Genomic DNA, 14,125 nt, shown 5'->3' with positions numbered 1-14,125 from the left:
CTACAAGAAAAAAGCTGGGAAAGTCACAGATATCTGGAGACTAAGCAATCTGCTACTGAACACCTACTGGATGAATGAAGAAATCAAAGGAGAAATTAAAAAATACCTAGTGACAAATGAAAATGAAAACACAACATACCAAAACTTATGGGATGCAGCAAATGTGGTACTAAGAGGAAAATATATAGCAATATAGGCCTACTTCAAGAAACAAGAAAATTATCAAATAAACATATACCTAAAAGAATTAGAAAAAGAAGACCAAACAAAGCCCAAAGTCACTAGAAGGAAGGGAGCAATAAAAAAGCAGAGCAGAAATAAATGAAATAGAGACTAAAAAAACAACAGAAGGGATCAATGAAACTAAGAGCTGGTTCTTGGAGAAGATAAACAAAATTGACAAACTTAGCCAGACTCACTAACAAACAAAGAGAGAAGACAGGGGCTGGCCCCATGGCTGAGTGGTTAAGTTTGTCTGCTCTGCTTTGGCGGCCCAGAGTTTCCTGGTTTGGATCCTGGGTGCAGACATGGCACCGCTCGTCGGGCCACACTGAGGCAGCATCCCATACGCCACAACTAGAAGGACCCACAACTAAAATATATACAACTATGTACTGGGGGCTTTGGGGAGAAAAAAAAATTACCTAAAAAAAAAAAGAGAGAGAGAGAGAAGAAAAATAAAATCAGAAATGAGGGCCCAGCCCCATGGCTGAGTGGTTAAGGTTCACATGGCGGCCCAGGTTCAGATCCTGGGCACAGACCTACTCCACTCACCAGCCATACTGTGGTGGTGTCCCACATACAAAAAAACAGAGAATTGGCACAGATATTAGTGCATGGCTAATCTTCCTCAAGTGGAAAAAAAAAAGAGGAGGATGGGCAATGGATGTTAGCTCAGGGCTAATCTTCCTCAGGAAAAAAAAAAAAAGAGGAAATGAAAGAGGAGAAATGACAATGGACACCACAGAAATACAAAGGATTATAAGAGAGTGCTATGAAAAGCTGAATGCAAACAAACTCAATAACCTAGAAGAAATGGATAAATTCTTAGAATGCTACAATCTCCCCAAACTGAATCAGGAATAATTAGAGAATCTGAATAGATCAATCACAATTAAAGAGATTGAAACAGTAATCAAAAACCTCCCCTAAAACAAAAGTCCATGATCAGACAGCTTCTCTGGTGAATTCTACCAAGCATTCAAAGAAGATCTAATTCTTATCCTTCTCAAATTACTCTGAAAAACTGAAGAGGATGAGATACTTCCTAACCCATTTTATGAGGCCAATGTTACCCTGATACTAAAACCAGACAAGGACAACACAAAAAAGGAAAATTACAGGCCAATATCGTTGGTGAACATAGATGTAAAAATCCTCAACAAAATATTAGATAATTGAATACAACAATACATTAAAAGAATCATTCACCATGATCAAGTGGGATTTATTCCAGGGATGAAGAGATGGTCCAACATTCACAAATCAATCAATGTGATATACCACATTAACAAAATGAAGGATAAAAATCACATGATAATCACAGTAGATGCAAAGAAAGCATCTGACAAGATCCAACATCCATGTATCACAAAAACTCTAAACAAAATAGGTATAGAGAGAAAGTAACTCAACATAATGAAGTCCATATATGACAAACCCACAGCCAACATCATACTCAACGGAGAAAAGTGAAAGCCATTCCTCTGAGAACAGGAACAAGACAAAGGTGCCCACTCTCATCACTCTTATTCAACCTAGTACTGGAAGTTTTAGCCAAAGTAATTAGGCAAGAAAAAAAATAAAAGGGATCCAAATCGGAAGGAAGAAGTGAAACTCTCACTACATGAGGATGATCTGATTCTATATATAGAAAACCCTAAAGAATCCACTAAAAAATTATTAGAAATAATCAACAAATACAGTAAAGTTGTAGGATACAAAATCAACACACAAAAATCAGTTGCATTTTGTTTTTCCTGTGAGGAAGAATGGCCCTAAGTTAACATCTGTTACCTACCTTCCTCTTTTTGCTAGAGGAAGGTTGTTGCTAAGCTAATATCCATGCCAATCTTCCTCTATTTTTGTATGCGGGATGCCACCACAGCATGGCTTGATGAGCAGTGTGTAGGTCCGCACCCGGGATTCGAAGCCATGAACCCTGGGCTGCAGAAGTGGAGCTTGCGAACTTAACCACTATGCCACTGTGCTAGCCCCTCAGTTGCATTTCTATACACTAATAACAAACTAGCAGAAAGAGAAGTCCAGAATACAATCCCATCTACAATTGCGACAAAAACAATAAAATATCTGGGAATAAATTTAACCACGGAGGTGAAAGACCTATACACTGAAAACTATAACACATTAATTGAAAGAAATCAAAGACATAAAGAAATAGAAAAATATTTCATGCTCATGGATTGGAAGAATTAATATAGTTAAAATATCCATATTACCTAAAGCAATCTACAGATTCAATGCAATCCCAACCAGAATCTCAATGACATTCTTCATGGAAACAGAACAAAGAATCCTAAAATTTATATGGAACAACAAAAGATTCTGAATAGCAAAAGCAATCCTGGCAAAAAAGAACAAAAGCCATCATAATATCTGATTTCAAAATATACTACAAAGCTATAGTAATCAAAACAGCATGGTACTGGCACAAAAAGAGACACAGAGATCAATGGAAGAGAATTGAGAGCCCAGAAATAAAACCACACATCTACAGATAGTTAATCTTGGACAAAGGAACTAAGAACATAACAATGGAGAAAGGAAAGTCTCTTCAATAAATGGTGTTGGGGAAACTAGACAGTCACATAGAAAAGAATGAAAGTAGACCACCCACAAAAATTAACTCAAAGTGGTTTAAAGACTGGATGTAAAACCTGAAATCATAAAACTCTTAGAAGAAAATATAAACAGTACACTCTTTGATATTGATCTTAGCAGTATCTTTTTTTTTTTTAAAGATTTTATTTTTTCCTTTTCCTCCCCAAAGCCCCCCAGTACATAGTTGTATGTTCTTCGTTGTGGGTCCTTCTAGTTGTGGCATGTGGGATGCTGCCTCAGCATGGTTTGATGAGCAGTGCCATGTCCGTGCCCAGGATTCAAACCAACGAAACACTGGGCCGCCTGCAGCAGAGTGCGAGAACTTAACCACTCAGCCACTGGGCCAGCCCCAGCAGTATCTTTTTAAATACCATGTCTACTCAGGCACGGGAAACAAAAGAAAAAACAAACAAATGGGACTATATCAGATTAAAAGGCATCTGCAAAGCAAAGGAAACCATCAACAAAATGAAAAGAAAATCCATCAACTGGGAGAAAATATTTGCAAATCATATATCCAACAAGGGGTTAATCTCCAAAATATATAAAGAATTCACACAACTTAACAACAAAAAAATGAACAATCTGATCAAAAAATGGGCAGAGGATATGGACAGACATTTTTCCAAAGACATTTTTCCAAAGAAGATATACAGATGCCCAATAGGCAGATGAAAAGATGTTCAACATCACTAACCGTCAGAGAAATACAAATCAAGACTACAATGAGATATCACCTCACACACTGTCACACCTGGCTATAATTAATGAGACAAAAAATAACAAGTGTTGGAGAGGATGTGGAGAAAAGGGAACCCTCATACACTGCTGGTGGGAATGCCAACTGGTGCAGTCACTACGGAAAACAGTATGGAGATTTCTCAAAAAACTAAAAATAGAAATATCATATGACCCAGGTCTTCCACTGCTGGATATTTATTCAAAGAATATGAAATCAACAAGTGAAAAAGATTTATGCACCCATGTGTTTACTGCAACACTATTCACAACAGCCAAGACTTGGAAGCAACCCAAGTGCCCATCAATGGACGAAGCGATAAAGATGTGGTATATATATATATATATATATATATATATATATACACACACATTGATATACCACTCAGCCATAAAAAAAGACAAAATTGTGTCATTCACAACAACATGGATGGACCTTGAGGGTATTATGCTAAGCCAAATAAGTCAGACAGAGAAAGACAAATACACTATGATTTCACTCATACGGAGAAGATAAACAAACTCATAGATAAGGAGAACAGATTAATGGTTACCAGAGGAAAAGGGAGTGGGGGAGGGTGAAAGGGGTAAAGGGGCACATGTGTATGTGACAGATAAAAACTGGACTGTTGGTGGTGAACACAGATACAGTCTATAGTGACACAGTCTACAGTGAAATATAACAATGTACACCTGAAATTCACACAATGTTACAAGCTAATATGACCTCAATAAATAGATTTTTTAAAAAATCGGGAAAAAAAATCTCAAACATGAGATATTTTGAATTCTAAGCCATGTGAGTGTCCCTTTCTATGATTCTGTATCCATACAATATTTTAACTAAATAAAAAACATGTCATGCTTTGAGGGGAAAAAAAAGGTAAAATTTTAAGAGCAATTTCTCATTTACAGTGAAAACAAACATCAATCTCAAATATCTGTTTCTTCATTATATACATATTTGATAAGATTTTTCAGACTCACAGAGTTGGCAGTCCTTGTTGTGATATTTAGTATGCAGTTGTAACCGACAGCTAAAATTCAAAAGCAAAGAATTTAAAGAACATGATACAATGAACTGAGAAAAAAAACTCTATATACAGAACTTTTAACAATTTAAAAAATTAAATATATATAAAAATACAACTTTTAAAAATTTTTATGAAATAACTACAAATTTAAGTTAAATAATTAGAAGAACTAGAAAGTCAATTCTGTTTCTTTGAACAAACAAAAACATTCATAACATGGGAAAAGGAAGTTTACTTCTCTAAAACCTATTACTTACTGAAAATCTTAGCACCATTACATCAAGAGAAAAAGTCTAACTGGATAATCTAAATAGTTTTAAAAAATAAGTCAAACAGAATTTAACACAATGAAAGGCTGTACGTTCATTAGAATTGAGATCTCCCTTCTTTGGGAGTACTTGAAACAGGTTATAGCAAGTTGTCAAAAATAAGCAAAAAACAAAAACAAATATCATTCAATGTAAAAGCACTAATCTTATATATGTCTTTCTCTTATGAGAGACAAAATGGACAGACAGAAAAACATTTTTTTTGCATTATGATGCAGTCTGTGGTTAGTCTAGGATTTCTGAAGTTTTTATCAATTTAAGTTTTCCACATATTTCATGGTATAGCTTGTTTGGTATCAAAAGCCACTGTGTAAGTTCACTTGACAAAGGGTTTCTTTTCTTTAGTGTTATCTAATAAAGATACTTACAAAGATTGATTCTGGATATTGCCAAAGAGTGCCAAATAATTCTTAAATTTGTTACTAAGAGTCTACCTGAAAGCAAACCAACAAAATAGGTTACCTTAAGTAAGGACTCATTTTTGCAGTAAAGAAAGAGGTCGACATGGAACTTCTGTCCAGTATCAGCAGCGACATCCATAGATATTTTTCATACATTTATTAATTGAAAATATTCATTGCACATAACTATCCTGTGTAAGGTATACAACGTATGATTCACAATCTCAGAGAAACAAAATCTGACAGGTATAGAAGGGAGAAGGTATTCACTGTCAACAGCTTAGTTTGACTCAAACTGACAGAAGAGAGCTGTTCTAGGGACCCAGCAGGTCATATGCATACAATGAGAATGAGTATGGGACGGCATTTACAAAGCCAATCAATGAAATCAAACTTCTCAAACAACTCTCATATATAAGCTAATCTCTGCCATAATAAGTGCTTTCTTAAGCAGTTCTCATTTAAATGAGCCAGATACACTTATATACCCAATTTTTTTGCTGTGAGCACTTTTTTACTTATATGAAGTTATGGCCAGGCTGAAGTCTGTTTAAGGCTTTATGCTTTTCATTCTTAGCCTCAGATTGATGTTCTTACACTGAAATACAAAGTTAGATAAACTTCATTTCTCAAAGCATGTGTTGTGGAATAAGTGGTTCCTAGAGATGCTCCAAGAAAAAAAAAGTCAAGTAAATCTGAGCATGGTAAACTGAGTCTTAGAGATTTATAACACAATTACCATATTAGGATATCTTTGAGATATCCTTAAACAATAAAACTTGCTTAACTTTGCTTTACACAACTTTTCTTCAAAAAAATTATAACCATAGAATTCTTTTGATGAGTAATCCACAGCCAGGTCATACTCCTTCCTCCCCGAAAATCCCTGCAGTATCTAAAATCAGAGAAACTAAGCCTGTATGAATGCCAGAGTGAGATGGGATAGGAGGTTCCAAAAATAAAGAAAGGCATTCTCAAGGGAAACTGAGGAACATTACATGGTATGTTTGACTAAAATAAGTTACCCAGCATGGCTAGAGTGGAAGGTTCACACAAGATCGGAGAAGAGCAGACATCACATCTCTCAGCTCAGGAATTGTTTCTGAGGTGTCTGCGCACACAGCTATTTTTATTAATAGTAAGATTTCAGGCAACGTGATGGAGATTTCTGGCCAGGGAGGTGTTTTGTCCTCCCTACTCCGAAGTGCTGGTATAGGATTCTGCACTCAGTGAGTACTTAATGAATTGAAAAATGTTCTCTTACCCACAGTCTTTGTTTGGACTGGTGGACGGACTGTCACACAAGAGTTCCTGCCAATCCATATGAGAACCAAACTTTGTCCCGGCTTCCTCAAGTTAACTCAGGTTTCGTCAAGATGTGGCTACTGAGAGATTATTATTCCACCCTCACAGGCACAAACTAAGACTTCTTGTTTGCTGCTAGATCTTCATACCTCACTGTCACCTGGGCCTGGCTGACACTAGGAAGCATTTCAGAAATGTGATCTAAGCAAGTGGCTACTTAAAAGGCTGCATGAGTATGTTCTGCCAATAACGGTTACTGTTCCTTCTCCAGGATTTACTGATCCTGGTACTTGAATGAAGTCTGCTCCTTTTCCCCACTTACTCCTCTCTTCAATAAGAGGTTTATGTCCCACCCTCCTAAACCTCCTCTCTCCTAAAAAACCTTTTTAGATACACTAAGCTACCCACTCATCCCCAATTTTTTACTTGAATAACAGCAGTGATGCTCTCAAGACCTGCTGATCACTGGACACTGGCTCCAAGGACAGCTGCAGTATGCAGCCTGGACTTTTTAAAGTTCCAGCCTTGGGAAATTTGGTTTGGGAGGGACTCTAGAGTCCAGCCCTGGCTGCTCCTCAGTGACATTCAGAGACATCTCACAGGATTTTCCAATACTTAACCTACAAATAGACTTCACAAAACGGCACTAAATTTGCTCTCCACATATCCATCTCTAGGTGTCAGTCTTACGGGATTGTGCATTACTCTTGGATTTCTTAAAAGGAAGCATGGCCCCAGGTATGACCTACTTATGTTCCACTACCCCACATTCTTTTTGTGGGGAGGCAGATCCTAAAGTCTGAACTATGTCATGCCACTTGCAAACAGGGCTCCTGGAGTTTTAACAGTTACAATGCGTAAAGCTGATGTCAGAACCAGGACTTAGTGAAGGACCAAAGTTCTGAGGGAGAACCTGTATTCTCTGGCTACTGGTTTATACTGAGCCTTTCTTCCGTTTAAATCTGAGAAAAGTCTTACGTAGATTTAACTCTCCCACTCTCACAACTACATTTACATATAATGCTATTCCATATCTTATTCTCTAGCTAATATGATTTAACATTTGTAAGTTAAACCAGAAATATAAAATATATTAGAAAATGTACTCACCTCTATCCCCATTATTTCCTTTGGTGTCTTCAATTGAATCTAAACAATCAATAAGAACTTCTCCAGGTCTTGTTTTCATTTGTCTAAAATAAATATAAAAGCTTTAATTTTATAGCTACAACTACACCTGCTTACAATCTAGTTAGGGAGAGAAGAGACATAAGCATACAAAACAGCCAACAGTATAAATGATACAGCACCAAATGCTCATGCATTTGAAAATAAGGTCTTCAAGAACTTCAAGAACTGGAGATCAGTGGGACCTGTAGTGATCAGAGACGTGAAGAGAAGCCAGAACTAGAAGGAGAGGTAGGATTTGGAAAAGTAAAAGAGCGAGAGAGGAGTCCATGATTAAAGGTCATAAATGAGAAATGATAAGGGAATGTGGGAAGACTGGCGTGGTTGGAGAAGAAGGTGGGTATTGAGAGGTAGAGGGAAATATAGTTGGATATGTAAGAAGGAACCAGATTATGAAGAACCTTGAATGCCAGTCGGATAGGTACAGGCCTTATTCTGTGGACAGTGGAGAATCCCCAGAGGTATCTGAGTAGAGAAGAGGAGGTCAGGCAGTTATGGGAGGAACAGGTTAAAGCAAAGCATCATCAGGACCTAGTGAACTGATAGACAAAGGAGACTACAGAAGGAAGAATAGTTTGCTGATAGAATGTATTCTAGAGTGTCAAAAAAGCCTTAGCAGAATATGTGGTAGAGCCTTCTAACACATTTTCCATAGAGCCAACTCAATTACCCACTGAAAATACAGATGTGATCATATCACTTCCCTGCTTAAAAGTCTTCCATTTAATCTCCCTGTCCAGAAAATGAAGTCCACAATCCTCAGCTGAACATCTCAAAATCTGGCTAATCTACCTTTCTATTTGTATCTCCATCCTCTACTTGCCAGACTCTGCCTTCCAGCCAATGAGGTTTATATTTCCGAGAGTCTGCTTCTAACATATTTCTTCTTTTTTCTGGAATAATCTCCTCCTGCTTACCCTGACAAGGCCCTGCCCATTCTTCAGGGCTCAAATCAAGGGCAGAATGAACTATTCTGTTTATATAGTCCCTCAGCTTTTATTTTATTCAGGATGGTATTAACTACATTTTTTATAGTTACTTGTCTATGTGTATCTCCTGTACTACAAGGGGGGGGGGATCATTTCCTATTATTTCCGTATCTCTAGCTATCAACACAGTAATCAGCACACAGTGAGCATTGGATAAATGTTTAATAAACTGAAAATGTTCATGAAATGGACTTTTGCTTGGATTAAGAACCCTCCAAGGGTAATAGAAAGTTACAGAATATGTGCAATATGTAAATATGGTTTATAATTTTATAAATCCCCTTCCCTCACAACTTCTTAAAGGATCTAAGGCCATGTTGGTATTAGATACCTAGCCGCAACTAAACCTGGGAAATTAATATTTCATTTTCTACCTAAGAAGGTTCTGTTCATGATAAGGAATCATAAGAGTGGCTAAGAAGCTGCATACCATTAACCCAAGAACCTTAGCTTTACTGTTTTCCAACACTTAACATCCCAATGGGCATTTTTTTCCTGGACTTTTGGGTAGGAGGATTCTAATTATTCTCTCTTTAAAGCATGAAATTTTCCAAAAGCAGGGTTTCTGTTTGAGAGGCTCCAAAAGGCAGCTCCTTCTTCCTATTGGTGATTTAGATGAATAACTAGATGGAAGCTTATCATGGAAATAAAGCTTGTGTAGTCAGGAATTCTGGAGAATGCTTACTCCCACCTCCCTCATTTTACAGACATCCAAGCTTAGAATGGTGAAGTCTAGGGGCCTACAATGTCTGTCGCTATTGCAGAGCTAGTTTTAAAACTCCGGTTTCCTGAGTCCCTGCTCTGTGTTCCTTCCACCGCAAACTGGCGCCCCAGTCTCACTTGGGTGTACTAGATGCCCAAGCCCTGGGTGGTCCTCGCCGTGTCTGGGCTCAGCTTCCTCTTGGTCCCCAGGGCCAGGAAACGAACGGGACGAAAACCGCGTAATCTAGCCGCGTTCGGGCTGTGGCGCCGGCCTCAGAAGGGCCGCAGCCCCGGCGCCAGTCTGGGGTCCCCCAAATTGTGGACCACAGGCGCAAACCGCCTCCCACCCTCGCGAGGGCCCTGAGCTGTGGGGCGCAGGCTCGGCCCGCGGGCCGCGAAATCGCGCTGCGGCGCCCTCTACAGGCACCAGGCCCCTCGGGATCCCGGCGACTCACTGCGATGACACGTCGAAGCGGATATCCCGGTCCTCCCAAAGCGCGTCCAGCACAGACATGATAACCAGGGCCCGCGGGCCGCGCGCTTCCCAGAGGCAGAGGCCGAGCGGCGTCTCGCCGGCTCCAAGGCAACGGGCCTCCTCTGTCACGACGTCTACGGCGCGCGCCGAGATCCAAGCTTCCTCGAGGTAGGGCGCGCGCTTCCCCGGCCCCATCGCGTCGTTAAGCGGATTTGAGGCTCAAGGGGAAGCCTCGCTGGCCCCGCCCCAGGAGCGTGTCCTTGACCTCTGAGTGACCTTTCTGACCTCCAAACACACATCCTTAAGCAGTTCCACACCCTGTCCCCGTTTTTCTACGTTGACAAGAAATTGAGACTTAAAACTCTGAATTCCATGTCTGGCCCCGCCTGATCTGGCCCTGCCCTCCTCTCCAGCCTCGTGCTGCCCTCTCCTTCTGCCTACATTGTAGCCGGGCAGGGCTCAGAGCCTTTGGAGCGCCCCCTTTCTCTGGAATGCTGTTTTCCCAGGTCTCTTGCATGGCCCGCGCTTTGTCACTTAAGTCCTAGCTCAAATGTCAACTGAGGCGGTCCCCGATCTTTCTGTCGCTGTCCTGTGGGCACTCTGAGGACAGGGCCTCATCTACCTAGTTCGCTTTGAATGGTGCCTACCACAGAGTGGGTACTCAGTAAATACCTTTTTTTTCAGGAAGATTAGCCCTGAGCTAACATCTGCTGCCAATCCTCTTTTTGCTGAGGAAGACTGGCCCTGAGCTCACATCCGTGCCCATCTTCCTCTACTTTATATGCAGGATGCCTACCACAGCGCGGCTGGCCAAGAAGTGCCATGTCCACACCCGGGATCCGAACCAGCAAACCCCGGGCCCTCCGAGCAGAACATGCGAACTTAACTGCTGCGCCACCGGCCCGCCCTCACCAAAACTTCTGATGAGCCCTTAGCCCCAGGAAATATCTGAATTGCAGACTGGTGTGATCCTAAGCAGAAAACCCAGGTAAGCCATGCTTGGACTTCTGATCTACAGAAACGGGGAGATAGTAAATGTCTGTTTTTAAGCTGCTAAATTTGTGGTAATTTGTCATATGCAGCAATTGAAAACTAATAAAGATTTTGGTATCGGGGTGGTGTGCTACTCTTAACAAATAGCCGAGGCTATTAGACCCAGCAAAATTCTGCTGTCAGGAAGCAGGCTGATAAAATTACTCACCTGCAAACATGTGCTACCTTTCATGAAAAAGCAAGGATGACTCTGAGGGTAGAACCAAGAGCCCCAAGGGCAGAGCTGAGAGCCATAGAACATTATTCTCAGATCTTAAAACTTAAGAAAAATCCAACATTTGCCCAGATGGATATCAGAATTGTTTTATGCCAGTGACTCATTTTTTTTTCCATTTCTCCCTTTTTGAATTGCAATGTCTCTAACTATTCTCCTATGCCTATCCCGCCATTGTATGATGGGAGTGTTGGGAACAGACAACTGGTCTTTGTCGTTTCATAGGTCTGCCAAGAGGAATTGTACTTCAAGGAACTGTGTTTAATGAATTGCGGTAATCTCCCCTTATCCATGGTTTTGCTTTCTGCGATTTCAGTTACCCACTGTCAACTGTGATTGAAAATATTAAATGGCAAATTACATGGGCTGGCCCCGGTGGTGTAGTGGTTAAGTTTGTGTACTCCACTTCAGTGGCCCCAGGGTTTGCAGGTTCAGATCCTGGGTGCAGACCTACCCACTGCTCATCGGGCCATGCTGTGGTGGCATCCCACATATAAGACGGAGGAAGATTGACACAGATGTTAGCTCAGCGACAATCTTCTTCAAGCAAAAAGAGGAAGATTGGCAACAGATGTTAACTCAGGGCCAATCTTCCTCATGCACACACACAAAATAATAAAATAATATAAATGGACAGATCCAGAAATAAACAATTCATAAGATTTAAATTGTGCACCATTCTGAGCAGTGTGATGAAATCTTGTGTCGTCCTGTTCTGTCCCACCTGGGGTCATGAACCATCCCTTTGTCCAGCATATCCACACTGTATACACTACCAGCCTGTTAGTCAGTAGCCATCTTGATTGTCAGATGGACTGTCGAGTTACTGCAGTGCTTGTGTTCAAGTAACCCTTATTTTACTTAATAAGGGCCCCAAAGTGCAAGAGTAGTGAGGCTGTCAATTTATTACAGTATGTTGTTATAAAAATTGTTCTATTTTATTGTTAGTTGTTGCTAATCTCTTACCGTGTGTAATTTATAAATTAAACTTTATCATAGGTATGTATAGTAAAAAACAGTATATATTAAGTTCAGTACTATCTGTGGTTTCAGACATCCACTGGGGGTCTTGGAACTTATCCCCCATGGATAAGGGGGGACTATACATTCAGAAGCCTCGTTTGCACTGGATATGGATGATTTAAATGATGAGGTCTTGGATTTTGAGCTGATGCTGTAATGGGAGGAGCAGGGAACCTTGGGAGGGAGTGAATTTTTTTTTCTTCTGGAAGGGGCATAAATTGTTGAGGGCAGACTGTGGTAAGCAGAATTTTAAATGGCCTCTAAGGTTCCCCCATCCTTTACATAATTGCATCTTTTATGTAATTCTGTACATACTTTACATAATTCTCTCCCCTTAAGTGTGGAAGAATCTGAATATGATAGGATGTCAGTCCTGTGATTAGATTATGTTATGTGGCAAAGATGGCATTTTGCAGATGTGATTAATGTCCTTTGAATTAATCAAAAGGGAGACTATCCTTGGTGGGCCTGACCTTATCAGGTGAGCCCTTAAAAGAGATTTTCCTGCTGACTTTGGTGAAATAATAGCCAAGTTGTGAGAGAGTCACATGGCTAGAAACTGAGGCCAGCCTCTAGGAGCTGAGAGCCAGCAAGAAAACAGGAACTCCAGTCATCCAATCACAAGGAACCAAATTCTGTCAACAACCTGAATGAGCCTGGGAGAGGACCCCAAGCCTCAGATGAGATCACATCCTGGCTGACGCCTTGATTTCAGGTGAGACCCTGAGGAAAGAACTCACCCTATGGGACCGGCCCCGTGGCCGAGTGGTTAAGTTCGTGCATTCTGCTTCAGTGGCCCAGGGTTTCTCTGGTTTGGATCCTGGGTGCAGACATGGCACCGCTCATCAAGCCATGCTGAGGTGTCATCCCACATGCCACAAGTAGAAGGACCCACAACTAAAAATATACAACTGTGTACCAGAGGGCTTTGGGGAGAAAAAGGAAAAATAAAATCTTTAAAAAAAAAAAGAACTCAGCCCAGACTTGTGACCCACAGAAACTGTGAGACAATAAATGTGTTGTTTTTAAACTTCTAATGTTGTGATCTTTTATTGTGTAGCAATATTAAATTAATACACTGATATCACAGTAGGACCTTTCAAATGAAGACCTATTTTTCTTTTTAAGTTTGGCACCTGAGCTAACATCTGTTGCCAATCTTTTTTTTTCTTTTTTTTTCCTTCTTCTTCTCCCCAAAGCTCCCCCAGTACATGGTTGTATTTTCTAGTTGTGAGTGCCTCTGGCTGTGCTAGGCGGGACGCCACCTCAGTGTGGCTTGATGAGTGGTGCCATGTCCACCTCCAGGATCTGAACTGGTGAAACCCTGGGCCACCAAAGTGGAGCGCAAGAACTCAACCACTCGGCCATGGGGCCAGCCACTTCAAGACCTATTTTTCAATGTGTGTATAAGTGGGCCTTCATATGCTGTTTCCCAGACGTTTTTTTCCTCCTGCCTTCACAAGAGTTTGTGTGTGTTTGTGTTTTTACTTTTTAAATCAATTTTATTGAGGTATAATTTACAAACAATAAAATGTACCTATTTTAGGTGTACTCTTCGATGAATTTTGACAAGGATATGCATCCATGTAATCACTACCATAGGGAAGCTATAGAACATTTCTGTCACCCCAAGAAGTTTCCTTGTGTCCCTTTGCAGTCAACTCTAGGTCCCAGGAAACCACTTATTTGCTCTCTATCACTGTAGATTGTTTTTCTTTTTCATTATTTTATTGTGGTAAAATATTTATAACATAAAATTTGCCATACTGTAAATTATTTTTGAGTGTTCTAGAATTTCATATAAATTGTGTAATAAATTAAGTACTATATATA

General features: G+C 40.3%; 1 protein-coding gene and 1 long non-coding RNA gene across 3 annotated transcripts in view; one reads left to right on the top strand and one right to left on the bottom strand.

Moving 5' to 3' along the window:
• The window catches only part of BBS5 (Bardet-Biedl syndrome 5), a 27,095-nt gene extending 16,898 nt beyond the window's left edge, over nucleotides 1–10,197 (bottom strand). Inside the window, exons 1-4 of one of the 2 annotated variants that reach the window (XM_001497722.6) lie at nucleotides 9,983–10,197; nucleotides 7,759–7,841; nucleotides 5,311–5,376; nucleotides 4,567–4,616 (exon numbers count right to left, since the gene is read on the bottom strand). In XM_001497722.6, the coding sequence (XP_001497772.2) occupies nucleotides 4,567–4,616; nucleotides 5,311–5,376; nucleotides 7,759–7,841; nucleotides 9,983–10,197 (414 nt within the window). The remainder of the gene's footprint in view (nucleotides 1–4,566; nucleotides 4,617–5,310; nucleotides 5,377–7,758; nucleotides 7,842–9,982) is intronic. The other variant, XM_070241182.1, reaches the window with a different exon arrangement.
• On the top strand, nucleotides 10,162–14,125 carry LOC111768839 (uncharacterized). The gene is made up of 3 exons (XR_002801426.2): nucleotides 10,162–10,655; nucleotides 10,790–10,990; nucleotides 11,495–14,125. It is a non-coding gene; the product is annotated as an uncharacterized lncRNA (long non-coding RNA).

This window comes from Equus caballus, chromosome 18 (assembly GCF_041296265.1).
Source record: "Equus caballus isolate H_3958 breed thoroughbred chromosome 18, TB-T2T, whole genome shotgun sequence".
NCBI classification, from domain to species: Eukaryota; Metazoa; Chordata; class Mammalia; order Perissodactyla; family Equidae; genus Equus; species Equus caballus.
This window is presented reverse-complemented; position numbering and strand designations above follow the sequence as displayed.